The 20,541-nt window shown below is 36.5% G+C and overlaps 2 protein-coding genes and 1 long non-coding RNA gene across 3 annotated transcripts in view; 1 reads left to right on the plus strand and 2 right to left on the minus strand.

The window, feature by feature from the left end:
- Nucleotides 1-20,541, minus strand: part of LOC134804118 (uncharacterized) — an 805,015-nt gene that overhangs the window by 521,605 nt on the left and 262,869 nt on the right. The gene's annotated exons all lie outside the window — the stretch shown is intronic.
- On the plus strand, nt 18-747 carry LOC134799234 (uncharacterized). Its single transcript, XM_063771618.1, has one exon. It carries the CDS (start codon nt 97-99, stop codon nt 694-696), a length of 600 nt encoding a protein of 199 aa, XP_063627688.1. The 5' UTR covers nt 18-96; the 3' UTR covers nt 697-747.
- On the minus strand, nt 8,325-9,808 carry LOC134800260 (cytochrome P450 6B4-like). The gene has a single exon (XM_063772772.1). It carries the CDS (start codon nt 9,705-9,707, stop codon nt 8,325-8,327), a length of 1,383 nt encoding a protein of 460 aa, XP_063628842.1. The 5' UTR covers nt 9,708-9,808.

Genomic DNA, 20,541 nt, shown 5'->3' on the forward strand with positions numbered 1-20,541 from the left:
ACTGTACATGTTACTTTATCAGAATTATCTAGCACATGGAATCTATAGTTTGCGGCAGTTGTGTAGATACAGCCATTGTAATAATATAACAAAAAAATGCGCGTTGCTATTTTAATCCTAATAATAACTCTGAAAGTAACAGAAAACTTCGCAATCGAGAAGAGGGAGCAACATAATGGCGAACAAAAGTTACTTTTAAGAAAATTGCTGAGTTTACAACAAAACAATTCGACGGAAAAAGCCTTGATGTGGAACGAAATTTTCGCAAATGTGATGGTGAACAAGATAAAAATACTGTTCAACAAACAACCTGAATCCGGACTCGAAGACAATCCAGATGTCGTCACAAAGTTTGTGAGCCAGATTATATCATTGTATGGCAAGTTGTTTTCCAAAGTTAACGACATAACACATAACAGTGCAATTGGGAAAAATGAAGAAGAAATTAAGGTTGATGAAATAGTTGACCCAAAGAAAGAAGTAGAAGAAGTTGAACCGAAATATCATGGACGTTTAGAAAATGTGACGGAAAACTTTCAAGTCGATAAGAGGTCCGTGTGTCCCGAACACTCGGTGAGTGATGGAAAAGGAAACTGCATTGATCCCGCAAATTCGAGGTTTATTATGGCCATACCGTACCAATGTCCGATCGGATACAGGAGGGACAGGCTAGGCTACTGCAGAGCAATATTTTGAATCAAGGTAAAAAATAGTATACATAAAAGAATATAAAGCATGCTAAAGTTACGAGAAAGTATATCGCTTAGAACCTATATAGAGGCTGGTTCGGAGATGTAAAGTGAAAAGACACTGTATTTGATGTACATTAAATATACATTTTCATAATGAATGAATGTCATTTAATATAAGACATAGTTTTTTTCTTAATAAAAAATCAAGAACCCTAGAGTGAGTTACTTCATTAATTAAAATTTAACTAAATACTTTCTTTCGTTCCGTTTCTTTCGTTCGTTAGGCTCTCGAATTTATAAAAACAAACTAATTCATCGTAAATAGTAACAGTAATCTGTTAAGTACTACGCCGGGCAAAACCTACCTTTTCTCGAACCGTTTCGTATCATTAATCCTTGTGTACACTGTACAGCAACAACCCAACTGCATAGTAGATGGACTCATGACAAACAAAAAAGCAGACGAACGAATAGAGATTATAGGAATCAAATGTTATTACAGAAATGTCTATCTATTGAAGGGTTTACTAAGAATCCTTTAGCTTCTTCTCCACAATAACTTTTGAAAAGGTAACCTAAAATGTTTGAAATACACCTCCTTAAATTAGCCGAGATTGCGAGCCGCACATGACTTTGTCGAGGTAAAGAAGTTTAAAGTTCAACGCGTCAACCCTCCTCTCAGGACTCGTGGCTCATTAAAACTTTAACTCCAGTTCTTGCCTTATTGCCCTGACACAGTGGACTGCAATTTGTTATTACTTCGACGATGTAGCCCACAATGGATGACAAATGGACTTTCTTGTATTTGGTATGAGTTCCACTTGAAAGGAAAAGTAAATAAAAATGTTATGTCTTTAAATCTGCCTACATATCAGGAAGTCCCAGGTTCGAATCCTGGTGAGGGCATTTATTTGTGGGTTTATCACTGGACTATACACTGGAGTTAACGATAAATATGTCTATTTTTTTTTCAAATAGTCAACTCCTCTCTCCCCGTGACTCTTCTTAAATGTTCCACTGCCAAACGCTGGTGCTTAGGTATGCCTACGTAGAGTTAAACATTGATTTGTATATTTTCCTTTGTATTGGAACATTTTTCGGAAAAGATTATTAAATTTTCTCTAATAAAATGTTTTTTCTCAAAAATGGACGGCAAAGTCGACTTTGCCGTTTAAAAAATAGGTCGCGAAGCGCGTAGTTTATGGTCAGTCAAAAATTAAAAAGTTAAAAACATTGCAGTCTCGATTTTGGGACTGCAATGTTGCATACAAATTCCATTATTTGTCGAGTTCCAAACTTTTTAAAAGTTGAAATGGCCATATCAAATGAAGGCACAGGCCCATTAAACAGCCAAACAGATGATTAGTACCGCGACTATTTAGCTGTCTCAAATAGGTTGACGTATTTTCGGCAGAAAAATACCCTTCTATTTTTTTAATAAAAAAATAAAAAGGCGGCAAAGCTAATTTTTTCAATTGTTTCTACTTTTTTCTGTGAAAATATATACGTAAGAACGTTGCTTTTGTAAAATATTTCTATGATATTTATATTTCTTGCACCATTTTTGAGAAAAGCACTATATATGACTCGGCTGGAAGGCTACTTGCTGGCTTCGGATTCAATTAAACGGACTCCCAAGGTCGTCCGTTTAAAACGAATCCTCAGCCTGCAAGTAGCTACTTCCGAGCCTCGACAATAATGTACTATTCCAATTAAGGAAATTTAATTATAATACCTAATTACATTTCCGTCTCAGAAAAAGGTTTTTTAATTACCCCCAATCAATAGGACATCAAAATCTTATTATCGAAAAATTCGTCCTATCCAAACAGGGTAAAGTAGGTAAACCTTTATCTTACCCGTATTTGCAATTTCAATACAATATTTTGTGGCAGTCAATTTGTGGCGATCGAGGTTGTTCAAGGTTCGTCGTTTGATCCGGGCAGGTGTATCCGGCTCTTTATGGCCGGTACGGCGTGAAATTGACTTGCCCGATTGTCTCCACATAAAGACCTTGTTTGCCGACCAAAGAGATTACATCCTGTATTTGTAATCTCTATTGCCATTAATAAGTTAAAAGTGGACTTAAATACCTAAACAGATTAGTCATTAGTACGATCATAACTTTGACTGGTTTACCTACTCTTGAATCACCGACAAATAATTACGCGAATATCGCTTCATAAACAACGTTTTAAACTATTTCATAACATCGACCTTTTATAAAACCTTAAATAGCCAGTAGCGGGGTCTTCTGTCACAAGTATTTTACAATACTTACTAGGAGATTTCAAGCATAACTAATTGTGAATTGTGAAATGTTGCAATCCAAATAAACAATTTTTTCTTTTTTTTTTCATTTCATCGACAATTCATTTCGTCAAACATTCCATACAAGTAATTTCAAATCAAGTCTTTTTAGTTGGTAAATGAGTTATTTCTCGGAAATATGTTTCATAATTTATAATTTCATACTTAGGTACACATACTTTGCATAAAATCAGTTAATTTTTCAAAGTGAGATGTAATTCTAAACTAACTTACATTTCTGTGCTCATTTGTGTGTGGTCGAAGTTTCAACCAAACCTAACCTGCATTTCTAGCCGCAAGTCGGTTATCCTACTTTTCTAGTAGCAGTTCGTATCTGACATAATACTCGTATATTAATAGTATGTATGTGTAATCATTTCGATTTCAGTTACTTACATTTATTTTTAGTTACAATTACTTACGCGTACCTATTATTTTAACTATCCGCCGAACAAATAAACGGCAATATTTTGTGATTTTTGAATTTTTCTAGTTTCTAGTTTCTAAAAGTGAGACAAATCAGACAGACCATTAATGGTTGACGAAACAAAATAACGCAAAACGAGAATAGGCACTACAATGAAATAGTATTCGATGAATCGTTGTCGACGAAAAGTTTGTCGGCATAACAAAGTGATGTTTTGCCTACAACTTTATTTTAAGCGCATGGTGTATTAAATAATATTTGTCCTTTTTTACAAACATCAAGAATGTAATTATTCAGCCAGCATAATCCACTCTAATATAAGGCTCACAAAACTAAGAAAGGAATTTGTAGGCGAGCTCAAGCTTTACGATTATGCCTGTCCCGCCGGATTTGTGACGTCATTCCCCGGGGAATATAGCCTTACTTATTGTTGGTTCCTCTAGTAAAGTTAGCCCGGTTATTGCCACTCGTGACCCTCAATTGAAAGGGCTATTCTCGTTAAGACAATAGCGAAATATAATTTTATGTCCCTTTCCAAAATTCAGAAAGTTTTAGTCGAGTGTGCTCAGGCCATAAAAAGGTCAACTACGGCGTCCACTGAATAAGAGATTTCCTTTGGCAGAATTAATCTTTGTGTTCCTAAAATGTATTTAAGAAGTGGAGCCACCCAGATTTTTGATGCAGGTGGGGGGTTGGGGCGTTTTAAGCGTCGGCGACGTCTGAGGCTAATAATTGTTTAAGTTTAGGTTCTATGTCAAGTTTAGTACCATTTTCAACTAAATCAAAGATGTAGACATAGATTTCATCTAAATCGGTTCAGTCATTATTGATTCCCCATACAATCTTACACCCTCCTTTTCACTTTTAAGAGTTTTTTTTTCTAATAAAAACTATTCTTTTATACGAAAACGATACCAAACTTGGCCTAGTAGCTTAAATGATATAGATATCAAGATCAAGTTGAGACCCCCCCCCCCCCCCCCCCAAATTTACATACACAAAAATCTTGGTGGCTCCACCACTTCTTAAATCCATCCTTGGGTCCTAAGGACCAATCCTGCCAAAGGAAATCTCTTGCTCATGCAACGCCGTTTTTTAGGCCCAGCACCTTCCGCTATTTAGGTTGTTTTGGCCGGAACGTCGTTAATGCAATTTTCTGTTTTACTTTACACACCATGGTGTATTAAACTCGTTAAATACACACTACATTACCTATAGCCGTCAATATAATTGTTGCTATTGTGTAAATTGGGTAATCGTCACTGGTTGTTAGAGAACTTAATAGGGACCTAAGTAAATTCACGTGCTGCACTGAGCTTTAAAATATCATCACTAAAATTGTCTAATTATTCATGTACTCGTATGTAAGGATTCTCTGCCGTATATATTTACATACGGCAGTGAATCCTTATCTACCCTCATGCTCATGAGAAATGCTCATGCTATAATTATCCCTATAAAATGTTTGGGATACAAACTTGTTTATTGGGGTCATAAAGACTGTGTGGGCTGTGTTTTAGAAAATAATTTATCTATAAATATGCCGACACAATATTACAATACCGAAGAGCTTTGACCTGGAAAAATAGATGGTGCTTAATGTTTACTTCTCACTCACTATTAGGAAGGTACAGGAAAGACAAATAGCACCTAAATCACTATATGACCCATTAACTTCTTTGCATGACAGCTTAGTAGTAGTAAATCTCGTACGGCACACATCCGTTTGTGCTGAGAATAAATAAAATGTATGTTTTGTTTACTGATGAGTCCAATTCAAGCTTTCATAGCACCCTAAAACATTTAGTAACAAATATGAACATTATCACTCACAGTTAATCATAATGAATGAATTCATACACTTTTTAAGGTATTATTTGTAAATGAATACAAACATTCAACATAAAAAAATGTACCTACCTATTTATATCTCACTAATGCCGAACGATGCTGTAAAAAATCCGTTTCGCAGTTGCAACTGGAATAACCCGCAAAGCCCTTCATGCTTCACGCTGCCTTTGCTTCCGGTAAAGGTATAGAAGACAATATTGTGATAGGGAGACTCGGAGAGTTACGGAGGGTCTGACGGCCGAGTCAGCTGGCTTAGGCTCAGAGGGTCGCTGACGTAATTCAGCTAACGAGGGTAATTTTGCAACAAGTACGAGTCATGACTATGGCAAAGACCTTAACACTTTTGTAACTAGGTACCTATCTGTATTAGTAGTGTTTAAATATGTTATCACCACACCAGCTCGGAAAGGCTTACATTGCACTTCAAAAACTGATAGCAAAGTTGCACTTAGCTATCAGTAATTCACATGTGAGGCAAAGTAATCAAATGCAAATTTTGAGTTGTTTTCTTAGGTTTGCTGGTAGAATTGACTTTTAAATGATGATTTTGGATGATAAATATTTAATAACATTCATTTGAATTTGATTTGGTTTGATTTTGTTTGATATTTTACATTTAATATTTGCTTCGGGTTGGTGTGGTGAAAAATATTGTGTTTCACTCGGGGGCAAATTTTGTTTAACCCTCGTGCTTTGAAACCCTCGCAACGCTCAAGATTCCATTTTTCGAACCACTCGCTACGCTCGTGGTTCAATTTTGGAATCTTTCGCTTGCTCGGGTATCAATATTAGCACGAGCGGTTAAACAACAACTTTGCCCCCTTGTAAAACAAATAACTATTAATATATCGTCGTAAAACGTAACATGTTTTATATGTCGTTTGTCTTATTTAAAATCGTTGGCAATCTTTATCTTTTTTTTTAATAGCCTATATTGTGTGCCACTGCTGAGCAAAGGCCTCCCAGGGGAGACAGAAAGACAGGTCTTTCGCCATTTTTATCTTACTTATAATAATAAATACTGTTCCCGACAAAAACTCGATTATTCGGAACGGACATTTGTTATGTACCTATATATATATCGGTAACGCTTACGAATCTGGAAAAAGAACAATCAAAAATAGTATTTAAAGTTTATAAATGCAGATTAAAACCTACAAAATAAAAACAAACGCTCATAGACATAAAACCTAGAAAACAAATAAGTTAGCGTCCAAAGTACCCAAAACGATATTTAAATAAATTATATTTACTCAAGCTCTATCTCAGACATTGTTTCATTTTCTAAAGGATTATAACTTCGTAGGTATTCGAAGTTAACCCCAAGTTGAAACCAATTAGGGCGAATCGTTTTCCATTTCACCCGAAGATCGTAATAATGTAGCACTGCCAAATACCGGGCCGCGGATTGCGATATTATTTGGCACATGTCCAAAATAATTACTTACGTAAAGCAAACATTCATTTTTAAGCCATGTATGTACAGTGTAAAGGATGTGGCAATAAAACATCGGGAAATGCTCGTAATAATAATGAGCATTTATACATTCATTCAGTTTAATAGACTTTTCAACGTTTTTTGTTTTTTTTAATGTTTAGTACCTACACTTAGTACAGTCGTCCTAATTCAACAATTTTAAATAAAGTAGGTAAGCGTATTAAACTGGCAAATAACTCTATTTGTTTTTTTCGCTATTTGTTTGCTTGACTCTCATGCTCCTTAAAGTGTTATAAGATTTTTACTGAAAAGTTCATAGTTACCTGCTATGCTGCTAGCCATAGAAATATACACGTGATAATTTATACATCATCATCTTAGCATTTTCCTAATATCATCCTAAAGGAGCCCGGAATTAATAACAAGAATTTGTGCGGCAAGAGTCTTGAGGTTGGTAGCCTGATCATCCGCGTAGACATTTTTGCTGCCAATTGTAGGTATTATGTGGTTCCAACCGAGATAAACCAAACGGGAGCAGCCGTCACGCTTACGCACTGGGCCAGGTTAATGATGTGTGTCACTCCGAGAGGCGTCATTAGGCTAATGATGCACTCTACCGGTTGCAGTAACATTCACGCATTTAAGTAGGTCAATTAAACGACTGCTAAACTACGTTACCTGCTTGGCTCATGCAGTAACACCGATCACTGCTTGTTCTAGCAGTCCTAGGAGCTGAAGGCAGTCACAGCAACACGCGTAACGCGTAAATAAGGTCACATATACATATACCATATACCAGTAGCTACTTGTATTAGTACTAATAACTTACTGCTACATTTTCAATTCCATTATTGCAGTTATTGAGAACAGACCATTATTTTGCTAGGGACAGTAGGTTATGTAACATAGATCTAGTCAACACCTTATTTTGAGTTTACAAAATAGTTTAATGCCTCATCCAAAACCTGGTAGACAGCGACAAGCCCCCGATACAGCGGTTGTATCAAATATTCATTATCCGTCGTGAGGTTGGGTAATTTGGCAAGACTGCGAACGAACTAAACTGATAGCCCATGCAGCGTTACTGTGCATCGATAATACTTGTATATTATAAATACCTAATACCTTTACATAATTTGCAGTGGCGACGCGTCAAATATATTTGTCCGGCTAGCGGAAGCTAACTATTTGGCCTGTTTTTAGGGTTCCGTAGCCAAAATGGCAAAAACAGAACCCTTATAGTTTCGTCATGTACGTCTGTATGTCCGGTATGATACAACTATTATGTTATACTCGGAAACAATGAAGTTGGTATATTTCGATAAAATTTGTAGCGTAGGTGCATTTTGTTGACCGCTATTAGCTAAGAACTTAAGGGAAGAGCATGTAGATATACATATTCATATATGTAAATAAAAGCAAAAAAAAACATTACAAATCAACGCGTGGCACGTGGCACGTCAGTTTATTCCCAACCAACATTGAAGACATATATTTATATTTAAAAACAGGACATACACAGGTAATCGGAATGTACCTAAGTTTAAATTAGCATCTAGAACGGAAAGGCATTTTTACGTAGGTATTTGTAATGAAATTCGTAGCTCTACTCTCTAGGCAATATATTCAATTTGCACCCTCCGATTATGGTCAGCACTATGCGGTCAGGGTTATACCGAAGTTCTCTGGGAGTGTGCTCCGTTGGCTCCAGCCGGAAGCGCTGCAGCAGTCGCACCGCGCACACGCGGCTCTGCACCTTCGCAAACCGCATTCCTATGCATTGTCTGCGGCCGATCCCGAAAGGCAAATACACGGCGGGATGTCTACTAGCTGACTTTTCGGGAGTGAACCTATCAGGATCAAATTTTGATGGATCAGGCCAATATTTTTCATCATGATGTATTCCACTGGCAGAAACAAGAACAGTTTGACCCTTCTTCAATTCCACGTCGGTTCCAGGAATCTTGTAATCCGCACCCACTTTTCTGAAAAGGGGGTCCACTACAGGGAACAGACGAAGAGTCTCATTCAAAACTCTTTCTAAGTAAGTCATTTCTTGCAGCGCCTCATAAGTTATTTTATCATTATGCCGCTTCAGCACTTCTTTAATTTCAACAGCTACTTTTTCCTGCACCTCTGGATTTAATGCAAGTTGCATAAACATAAACCCCAAAGTAGTTGCACTAGTTTCGTAGCCTGCCGCATAGAATACAAAAGCCTGAGCAGCAATCAATCCTTCTGTTATTTCAATAGATATATTTTCTTCTTTTTCCGGACTCTGGACCTCTTCAACTCGCTTTGCTTGTTTTAATTCCAGAATTAAATCCATAAAATCCTGTCTATTCGTTAGTTCTCCGTTTCTCATAGAAACTACTTGTTTGACTAGACCATGGAAAAAGTCTTTTACATCGGCTGGGAACAAAGACCATCCTAGCTTGCCCACTATTCCAGGATACATCATATCTAATTCTGTTGCGTAATTAATAGTAAATATTCTCTTATCGAGTTTCATCAACATCTCCATCACATTGTCTTGTTTCGTTATGTCTATATCCAGGCCGAAGGCGCAAGCCGATATGGCTGTAATCGTAAACTTTTGCGCAAGTTGGAAAACTTCTTGTTCAGTTTGTGTTTGAATTACATTTTCTATGTACTTTATAAAATGTTCACTTCTATCGATAATCAAGTGAAGCATATTCTTCAATTTTCCTGAAGTAAAAATTGGTGTCAATTTATTCCTTAAAATTCTCCAGGTCTTCTCGTTGGCATGAAATAGATTAGCACCCAGTCCATCTGTGTCAAATTCTATTCCACGATCAGGAAAAATATCAAAATCCTTGATCATCACTTGCTTTACAATATCCGGGTCTCTAATTAGTAAATCGGGCGTTGTCATTCTATACACTCCGACTACTTTTTCATTAGGATAGGCTTCGTAAATCTTTTTAAAAACAATTGCGATATTTTCGCGACGCAATGTAGACTCCATCAAATTCCCAAATATTGGAACAGGCGAGGGACCGGGAACATTTCGGCTGCGCCAATAGTTAAAAGTTCTTGTAAAATGAAGATAAAAACAGTAGGCCACAGTGGCCATCAGGCCTACCAGAAGATATGTATTCATTGTTGACCAACTGTCTACGAGTGTGACTATGAACATACTAACCTGATACATGATATATTCTTAAAAACACTTGTTATGTAACATAAAAACGATTAAACATAATGTTTAGTCAAGAGTAAGTAGCGACTCGAGCAGTTAGTGTTCCGTACTCAAATAAACACAAGATTTATGACCGACTTGGTTTATGAAGTCTTTAGGTACTGAATACCTACGGGAAGAGAAACTAAGGTTAGTACCAGTAGTTTCTCTTCCCGAGGGCATTCAGTAAAGACTTTTTATTGTTTACTAGTGTAAACAATTTGTATAGGTACAGTCAGCATCAGTAGTACCAAGCGAAGCAAACAACGTGCCAATAATACGTGCGAAAATCTAATTGTTCTACATATTATTTTATTTATTTATTATAGATACATTCTTGTCTCATTTTAGTAAGCTATTAAAGAAAAGCAAAAAAGTTGAAGTAGAAGATCGGGCAGCCAAAAGGGCCTACTTGGGTCGACCAAGTGGGCGCCGTCCTGTTGGTCGTCCTAAATACCGTTGGGCAGATAGAGTGGAGGCAGATCTCCGTGAGCTCGGCGTCGGCGAAAGCTGGCGGGATACCGCTCTAGACCGATCAAAGTGGCGTGCTCTTGTGTTGGAGGCCAAGACTCATTTTGGGTCACCGCGCCAACCAAGTAAGTAAGAAAGTATGAAAAGTGGATCCATCCATCTGGATGAACGTTTTTTGTTGTTATTCTGTCCCTTCAGCCAAGCAACAATACGAGGAGTAGCATAGCTTGTTAGATGAAATGTTAAACTAGATGACCCATTATGAAAAGGACTTACAACTACCATTAAAATGTATGTTTGCTTATTTTACATAAATAGTTAAGTTCAAGTATGAGGTTCTTAGTGCTTTGAATAGGTACTTAATATTTAGATTTTTTTTTCACGTGCCTATAAGATGTCCCATTTAGAATATATTAACTTTTAACATTTCTTTTTCATTATTCTCTTTTTTTTTTTCATTCATTAATAAAGCCGACAAATGTTCTGTAGATATATCTAGTTGTTATTCCGTTCTGTTTTTTTTTTGTATACGCGTTAGTAGTTAGTGGCAACTTCATTGGTTCATGTATTGAATAATTACTATTATTGTACCGTTTGTGCCCAAATAAACATTAAAACATTAAAAAACCTAAATATCCTGTGAGTTAGGAGTGACCAGGCCACCGTAGGTAACCAGACAACGAGTAACAAGAAAAAGTTGATTCATCCAGATCCTTTTTGACGCATAATCTGATCAACAAGTAGCAAAAGTGTATTCCCATCATATGAATGGAATTCATTCATAAATGGTATGCACATTTACAGCTGGGTGTAAATTACGATTACAATCACTTTTGAAATTTGTCGACATGGCTCGTTTTTGTTTTTACATAGACTGTAAGTACAATAAGTAGTATCAAACTATAATCAAATATAACAAAGCCAAAAACATAAATTATAATTAATTATACCTAACCAAATCTTTACCTAGGCAAAGATACGATATTAATTTACAAATAGAAAAATAAATTGCCTATTTTTTTTAGTTTGACACGTGTATACCTTTATAATAAGGATTACCTAATCCTACCCCATTAGCCATAGGTTTGTAACACCACCAAATCGTAGTGGAAACTAGTTGGTGTATTTATTATTTAGCTGGCGTTTTTTTTAAGCCAGGCTCAGTTGTGCAAGGCGCTGGCGCTCCTCCAAGTAATTAAGCCTGACGGATCCGGCTTAATGAAGGATTTTCACTAAATCGATTATTGGACTTCAAAGATAAAACTACTTACTCGTTTATTCAAATCAGTAGTTCTATTGGATTAGTTACAGCACTATCCATTTTATGCATCATATCTTGAATTAATGTTAAAGGATTTAGTATTTTTTTATGAACCCCTGTCTTTATTAATAACAAAATTTGGCCTTGTATTTAATGAAATTGTTTGTGTGTTTTAAATGCAGATAATATAAGTAGATAATTTTATAAATATAATACTTATACTTAAGCTTAAAATATAACATTCAGATAAGAATACATGTATACCTATCGTGCTGATGGATCAAATGGATCAACAATTCAAATTTATTATAGAGCTATATAATATATTAGGGGCTTTTTGTAATGAAAAAAGTATTATTGCTGTTTATACATACGGCGCAATTCGGGAAATGAATTAGAGATTCACTAGATATGAAATAGTAAAGATATGTGACGTTCCACAGCAAAAGGTACCTTATATCTTTACTATTTCATATCTAGTGAATCTCTAATTCATTTCCCGAACGATAATAATATCCAGGGAAATAGGTATTACATATTTAAAAGAAAATTAAACTAACTGGATGCTTTCTTCTCCAAGTTTCAAATTCAATTATAATAACAATACCGTAAAATGTGACTACTTTGCTCCCCACTTGGTAATTGTGCTCCAACTGTTTTTTTTATATGAAAACTATATCACAACCTCATTTTAGTATTACAACATAATAATAGGGATGGTCTACTTTAAATCATACAGGTATATCAAATTACCAGCTACAATATAAAATTTTAATTATCGTATTTTGGAGCAAATTGTGGGGCAAAGTAGGCACATTTTAGGGTAAGTAACTAAAATAGCTACTTGATAATAAATCATTCAAAAACATTCGAACTTAACTACGTTTTTACAGGTACTACATTGACGGAACAAAGGAAGCGTGATAAATTTATTAACCCCGTAGTAGCTCTAATCTCTCAAATTTATAAACCGTCGTACATCTCTAAATACCTTTGTTCCTATTTTGGGGCTGAATTAATTAAAGGAATTCGGTGAAAGCAATCAATAAGTGCGGCGCGGCAGAGCCCGTAATCGCACGACGCAATTGTGTTTTGATGCCCGCTCGTACATAGCCCTGAGGCTCACATCAGAAGAGCCTGTCTGAATAGGCAGATGGCCGCCGTATCATTAAATAAATCGGACACAGTTTAACGGCACGTTACAAATGATCATTATAACACAAACACGTAGGTACAAAAATAATATAGGGATAAGCAAGGGCTAATATAGGGCCGCAGAGAGAGGAACCGACGAACTATTTACGTAATACGCGCCGTGTCTAAGATTACTACTTTCTGCATCTGACCCTTGATCCTGCCACCTGCTCTCTAGATGTTGGTCGAGACTCTTCGCTATGAGACCATTCGCTGACACGACTATTGGAACATTGATCGTCGAATCAACATCCCACCGGAGCATTTCTTTTACTTTTTGCCCTTTTTCGCCACTTTTGTGTTATTTCTAGTCAGGATCGCGAGCCCTTTTCATCCTTATAGGAGAAAAAAAAGTGTCCTAAAATTTTCATACATTTTTATAACTTTCCTTTTTGTTACCGCCATACAAAGTATATGGGCAAATGGTAACACAATAGGAAAAAAACTCTGGGACATTTTTTTATCCCATTAGGATCGAAAGAGCTCGTGATTCTGTGTAGAAATAACACAAAAGTGGCAAAAAAGGTCACAATATATTAAAAATGGCAAAAAATAAAAGAAACGCTCACCTGACGGTTATCTCGTGAGCCAAGTCCTAACTTGCTGGACTTGTGCTTCTCGGCTTTCACGAGATGCTCATCATGGGGGATGGTGACGTTAGGGTTGTGTTAATTAAATGCTTCGAGCAACACCGGCTTCCGACACGTCGGAAGGGAGGGGCCCAAGCGATATCTTACCATACAAATCTTTCTGCCATTTTTGGCGGGGGGAGAGGTGCACACAGTCGCACTTCTCACATACTTACATACAAAATCCAATCTGTAATGACGACACAAATACATAGAAAATGACACACGTCAAAGACAAATCTTGCAAACCTCGATCCCTTTTTGTGTGCGGACGAGTCACAAGTGTCACAACACGCACACTAACACATTTTCGTCGAAGTATTTTATTGTATTCTGAGAGATGAGAAGTCGGATTTGTCGCTCGACCGATCCGCTATTTGTACTGGGCGAGCAAAATCGATAAATCCAACAATGACATGAGACTAAAATATAATAATTGTGTTTAAATGTAATTAAACGTATGATATGTAAAAAAAATATTACATGTGAAATGTAACACCTTCTTTTTGTAAATTTGATGTTCCCGACCTCTTTTTATAACAAAAAACCGAGCCGTGTTCACGCGCGCGTCTCGACTAGGTCTAGTTGAAAATCCGAGCGCAACTAGTTTTATTACCCGCGCTAGATCAGTTGATCTTGTACCTAGGCAGAGGGGAAATAGTACGAATGCCGCCTCCCTTCCGTGTTGCTCGAAGATTAAATGTAAAAGAATGCCAAGTTCACTGAGAAAAAAAACTAACAAAAACACACTTAGAATTAAAAAAATAAAACTTAATCCGGGGACAAGGAGAGTCAACTAATAGGAACAAATTGACTTTTGCAATTTCCATTTAGTAGGAAATACAACTTCTATATTTGTAATTCGAAGTATGCTAGAGTAATTTCAGAAATTTGGTTTTGTTATTCCGAGAGGTGCTTTAGCAATATCGGAGGTGATGACGTCATGGGTGAAAACTAACCGTTTTGTAATTCTAAGCGTGCTTTAGCAATATCGGAGACGATGACGTCATAGGTTTTACTAAACTGTACTGCGATTCCAAGCTAGCTGTTGTTATTCTAGAGATAATGACGTCACAGGCAAAAACTAAACTGTTTGCAATTCCTCCGCCCCTAGCAAACGGGCGCCGCGAGAGCATGTCGCGCGCGTGGTAGCTACCCGTCTCTATTTCTGTCTGTATGAATAAAAAAGCGTTTGGTAGTATATCTCTGTACTAAAGAGGCACTATAAAAGCCTGTCGAGATATTCTACCCATTCCTTTCTTATTCATACAGTCAGAAAGAGACTAGTATTTATTACGCGCGCAACATGCTCTCGCGGCGCACCTGTGCTAGGGAGGTTGGAATTGCAAACAGTTTAGATTTACCTATGATGTCATTATCACTAGAATAACAACAGCTAGCTCGAAGTTGCAGAACAATATATTCCTGTAGACACCAACTACACAGTAGGTCGCGGGTTAATATGTCCATGGCCCACAATATTATTATATCCTAAATTTATTATTTAACTTAAGTATGTTTTAAACAAAGAAGACACGAGACACGCCCGCCCGACATCCGACACAATACTAACTCTAACCAAATGAACGTAGCAAGTAGTAAATTTTACTAAAATCACTAACATTTGTTTCGCTGTGTTGGTATTACAAAACTCGTTTAGTGATTGGTACAACAATGAACATAAACACAACAAGTCTATCTACTAAATACCAGTAAACTTTGTAATGTCGCTATAGTAACAACTGAATTGTTATTTTAAATGGGGTAATGTTATTCCCGCGAACTCGTTTTTTAGATATTACAAAACTATGTAAGTGAGACATTTACTAAAATCATAACTTGAAATCACAGATGCTTTTTTCCAAAAATCACAAACTTTACTAGTAAAAATCGGAGAATTTTAGTAGTAATAAAAATGGATTGTAACAAATACTGAACTTTGTTTAATGCTCCATTTACTAAAGTCTGTTTGCTGAAATTAGATTTAGTATTACTGAGCTGTTTGTAGAAATAAATAAATTTTACAGAAATAGTGAAACTTCCATGATTACTACTAAAACTTCATTTTTTCCCCCAGTACAGAACTGTTTATTAATTCCTGGTGATGATTTTTCTCTCAGTGTTCGTTAACGGTTTCGCTAATAAAAGAAGTGAGATCTAACTGGTAACCAAGTTCTATAAAAGTCCCTTAGACCACAGCTCCTGTCATGCATAAAGTTCTTGAATTGCTTAAAATGATTTGTTATGTTATTTGCTACTCAGACAACATATATTTATGCTTTAATATTATATTCGTACCAAATTCGTACCCATTTCTGAATGCATTTTTACATGAATACTACAGAATGCAACAAAGAACAGAGCAAACCGCGATGCGCTCTCAACTCGCCCCGTGTCTTAAGTTCAGGATTACGCGCGAATTTTTCCCCCTAAGCTAGGCGTAATTGGATCCTAAATTGACCGCGGGGTGTGCTTCGGTTCGCGGCTCGATTTTAATGGTTACGTCACGTCGATATATTGTAAAATAGATTAACCTTTCACTAGTGGTAGACACCATCACTTAACTCTCTCAGGCGGTTGCTAGTAAAGAAGTAGCGCGGTGATTTTCTAGTATTAGAAATACAGAACTCTAAAAATGGCGATATTCACATTAAGTTTGTATCCTTTAATTTATATTTTAGGCCACCGTAACCTTCTAATTATTGAGGTTGAATTTGTATCCAGATATTATGCAAATTCGTTTGATATCGAACTTAAAAGTTCTTGCCGAATTGCCGTCCCAAACCTTAAACATCCTTTTCACTTCTCATGCTCAAAAAGTGCACCTTTATGTCGTGCGTAGACGACATAAAATCGCATTTTATGCTCTAGAGCATAAAGTAAAATCATCTATTACGACCCTTATTGACTTAGCAATAAAGTCCAAATTCTGCCATACAAACTGCCAGCCCTGCCGGCGCGCCCCCGACCGGCGCGCCCCCGACCGGCGCGCCCCCGACCGGCGCTCTCCCGATCGGCGTGCCCCGCGCCTCCGACCGGCCCAAGAACAATAGGCCTGATGACAAATTTTGAAAACCCTTTTAATATCGTCGGTACACTTGTATTAGTTCCGAAAAACACTATATTTCAGTTATACTCATAAGATTTAACATAGATAATTGCGTTTTATTATAGCTAGTTTAAACTTCGCGCGAAAACGCCTCGCATGCCATTTGTGACGTCATCATTTAGTTGGTGGTAGGGTGGTAGATATTGTTTACATACTTATAGTTACGAATTTCCCTTGAATCCGAATGATATTGTTAATTCAGCACCATATATTACGATTAGGGATGATAAATACATTACAAAAATTTATCACAATAACTCATTTTACACAAAAACTCTCACACGGTTGCAGTTTAAGATGAATTATTTAGATAAGTTTAGATACATGTAAATTTTGAGTGAAAATCACCGAACGCCGCTTTTACTTTTTAATTTTTCATTTTTTCTAGTTACGACAGCCAACATGGCAATGATAGTTCCATTCAGCCAAATAATTAAAAAAGTTTGTTGTTGAAATATCGTATTATTTAGCATTTTATTTAAATAATAACCAATAGATATCTACTTTATATCGTGTAATAATATTTTTTGGACGTAATAAATGTTTAGTGGCGAAATAACATTTTTTTTGCACCTTTCGAACTCTTTGGTGTCCATGTATAGATTTCGGTCAATGAGGTTGTCTATGTTGCTCTAAGAAATATGTTATGGATTGATGACGTCACTGTTTGGAACGTTTCTGATTGGCGTTTCAGTAAAAATGGCCGATTGGAGAATTTTGCACTTTTATTTTATTGAATTAATAATCCTTCAGTTTATACTGAGATTGGGCCATTTTTTAGAATCATATTAACATATATGTTTCGTTGAAACCATTATTTCCATGATTCTTTGTTACTTGCAACAGGCCTATTTTCTTTAGTCTTGAATAAATACGTTAAAATAACCTAAAATATTTGATTTTTTGTATATTTTCCTCGCAATCGAAGTGAAAAGCGGAGTGTACAACAAAGGCATAAATGTCCATTTTTACCCTCGTCTACTATTTTGGTCTTCGCTTCGCTCATACCAAAAAATTGCCTCGGGTAAAAATGGGTCACTTTATGCCCTTGTTGTACAATCTACTATTTCTTCGTTGTGACTTTTTCACGCGTGCAACTTTAAAGATTTATAAAAAAAACGGTCAAGTGCGAGTCGGACTCGCGTTCCAAGGGTTCCGTACATAAGTCCGACTCACGCTTGACTGCACATTTCTAATAGGTTTTCCTGCCATCTATAGGTAAAGTACTATTATGTGTATTTATTTCAAAATTTTAGGCCCTGTAGTTTCAGAGATAAAGGGGGGGGGGGGGAATGGTCGGACAGACAGCTAGACGCACGAGTGATCCTATAAGGGTTCCGTTTTTTCCTTTTGAGGTACGGAACCCTAAATATACCTATTACACATAGAGAATTCATTCTTGCACCTACAGATTGCTTATAATGTGTAGTTTTAGGGACTACTAATAACTATATCGACAAAGCAGCGGGGCGATTTTTAAATTCGACCGTTCGATTTCGTCACTCGAAAATCGGTGGAAAACGGTCAAATACTATTTTTGAAATATGAATGATAGAAATCGGAAATCTAGTGGCATTGACCACTCGTTTTTAATTTGATTAGTAGAATTTAAATGCCTAGTAGTGGAGACATTATTGAACGAAATACACGAAATCGAGTGGTCGAAATTCAAAAATCGGCCCCCAGGGCCTTCGCCCAAAAACTGCCACACATTCGATTATTACTTACTTGACATAATACAAATCACCTCCATGTAGTCAAGCCTTCAACCAATCCGTAGCTGACCTTAGTGATTTATGTAGTAGACCTAGACCTGTACTAGACCTTAGTGAGCCTCAGGTAAACGGTAGACCTTCGTCATAACACCACCTCACTGCGTGCAGGGTGACGCGAAAGTAACTTAACTAATATATACCTACTTAGTTACATAGCTATTATTTTCGGATAATAACATTGGTAGGTACTTGTAATGCTAAGAGTGTCTTAGTTCGCAGTTTTTTATAACCCACTCTAAAGGCTAAGGAATCTACGGTCTTAGTTTATTTTTATTGCCATTCATGGAGTTGGAGTGCAGAAAATTTTACGTCTTTTCCTAATCCAGAAAAACTGTTTGACAAGCGATAACGTAGTGTCTTAATGGTGGTCCCACACTGGCTCACACTGAGCACACGTTATATAACAGCCAGTGTGAGACCACATTAGGACGAAAGGTGACAAAGTCAGGTTAAATAAAAATTTTACAAGTAAAACATCAGTCATTAATTGGCATAATTAAGTTATTCGAAAGTAAGTAATGTCAGGTAACACTTGAGATGATATTCTAAAAAAAATTATAAACACCTCCAAGGAAAAAACAAAGCAACACACTTTCTTTGTAAAACAAACATCAAAACTGAATTCACGCAAGCCCGAATCCACTTCTTTCTTCTTGGAATGATACTTATCTCAAACTCGTATCATGATAATCTATTACTTCAAATTTATACCTTAACAGCATGACATAAAGTTGAGAGTTCAACAATAGGTTGGATTGATAAACGGAGCTTGTCAAGTAATCATAGTTCCTCCTGCCGCGTTCCTTGCGGCTCGCATACCGTGCTGAATGCGGCCGCAGGTTCCTTTCAAAGCATTCACACAGGGAGTTATTTACCGCTCGTGGGTTTGCGCAGCGCGTCAGTTTTTTTTTTAAACTTTTTTAAGGTTTAGAAGCCTGATACAATTAGTTTCCCTTCCCAGAGCGCTTACGCTACATACCTGGTCTACACTGTTTATTAATGACTGTTTGTTATGAATTATGAATTTAGGATTTATTACATATACCTACATATAATTATGCTACACAGTATGTAAGTATACCTACGAAAACCCATACGTTTTGTGTATTGTTTAATTTAGTCCTACTTGTAGCTGTAGCTCATGAAATACGGCCACACCGCGGGATTCCGAACCGTCCGTGCCGATCACTGCTTATAAGTGAAAAAATATAATATACAATTTATTTATTTTTCGATTTTACCTCATAAACTGCCATTCTACTTTTTCCCACTCCCTTCATTCTCCATATAATTGATATATTAACTTTTGGAATTAAATAATAAAAACTACTACATACCCATCTCAAATATTTGTTGTTATTTCACCGAATTCTAAATACCTCGCTGTCCTCGCTATCCTTTCAAATATATCCATGTCCTAGGCCCTTATGAAAACGACAAAATATGAGTAAAGTTGGCCAATATCGCTTTTTTTATTCAAATTGCGGCCTCAATTGCTTCTTAAATAAGTAACTTTGTTATTAGGTTGGACCTTAAAGGACGTGAAAATGGCCTCAAAATGAAATTACATAAGAAAATGCGGAAGTTTTTATAGGTATAATTCAGGCTGAATTGGAACGTTATTAAGTAAATACGTATAAGCGTCACGCCAGACTGAATTATCAACAAAAAAAAGTAGAACACACAATAAACTATTAGGTAGGTAGGTACACAGTAGTACGTACCTACGTACTAGTAGCAGCAAATTGTATATTGTTGGTATTTACCCCTGAAGCAATAACATATGTATTGTTATAGATACACAATCGCAAGCCATTTGCAAAGTGTCTTAAACCCATAATTGAGATCTACACTATGTTTATTTATCTTGGAGATACTGAAGGAACCTACTTGGCAAAGTTACACTGGCGAGACACCTCCGTTCTGTTTATCGTTATTCAGTCTGTTACATAAATGCCGCGGAGAAATACCGAAAACGGCAAATTAGCCAAGAAACTGCCCTACTACGTTCTTACAGATTAAGGAACCTAAGAAACAGTAAAATAATTCACTAATACATGCTGTTATCATATACTTAAGCACTATTTTCTTACATGCACTTTTCCATACCTAATTATTATCAAAAGTCAATGATTTTCAAGGACAATTTCTGTAAACCTTTTAATTGCCCGAATAGATACCA

Source organism: Cydia splendana, chromosome 2 (assembly GCF_910591565.1).
Source record: "Cydia splendana chromosome 2, ilCydSple1.2, whole genome shotgun sequence".
Taxonomy (NCBI): Eukaryota; Metazoa; Arthropoda; class Insecta; order Lepidoptera; family Tortricidae; genus Cydia; species Cydia splendana.

Excerpts from the sequence above, each read along its gene's own strand:
- LOC134800260 (XM_063772772.1), bottom strand. The coding sequence starts at position 9,707 with ATGGAGTCTACATTGCGTCGCGAAAATATCGCAATTGTTTTTAAAAAG.
- LOC134799234 (XM_063771618.1), top strand. The coding sequence starts at position 97 with ATGCGCGTTGCTATTTTAATCCTAATAATAACTCTGAAAGTAACAGAA.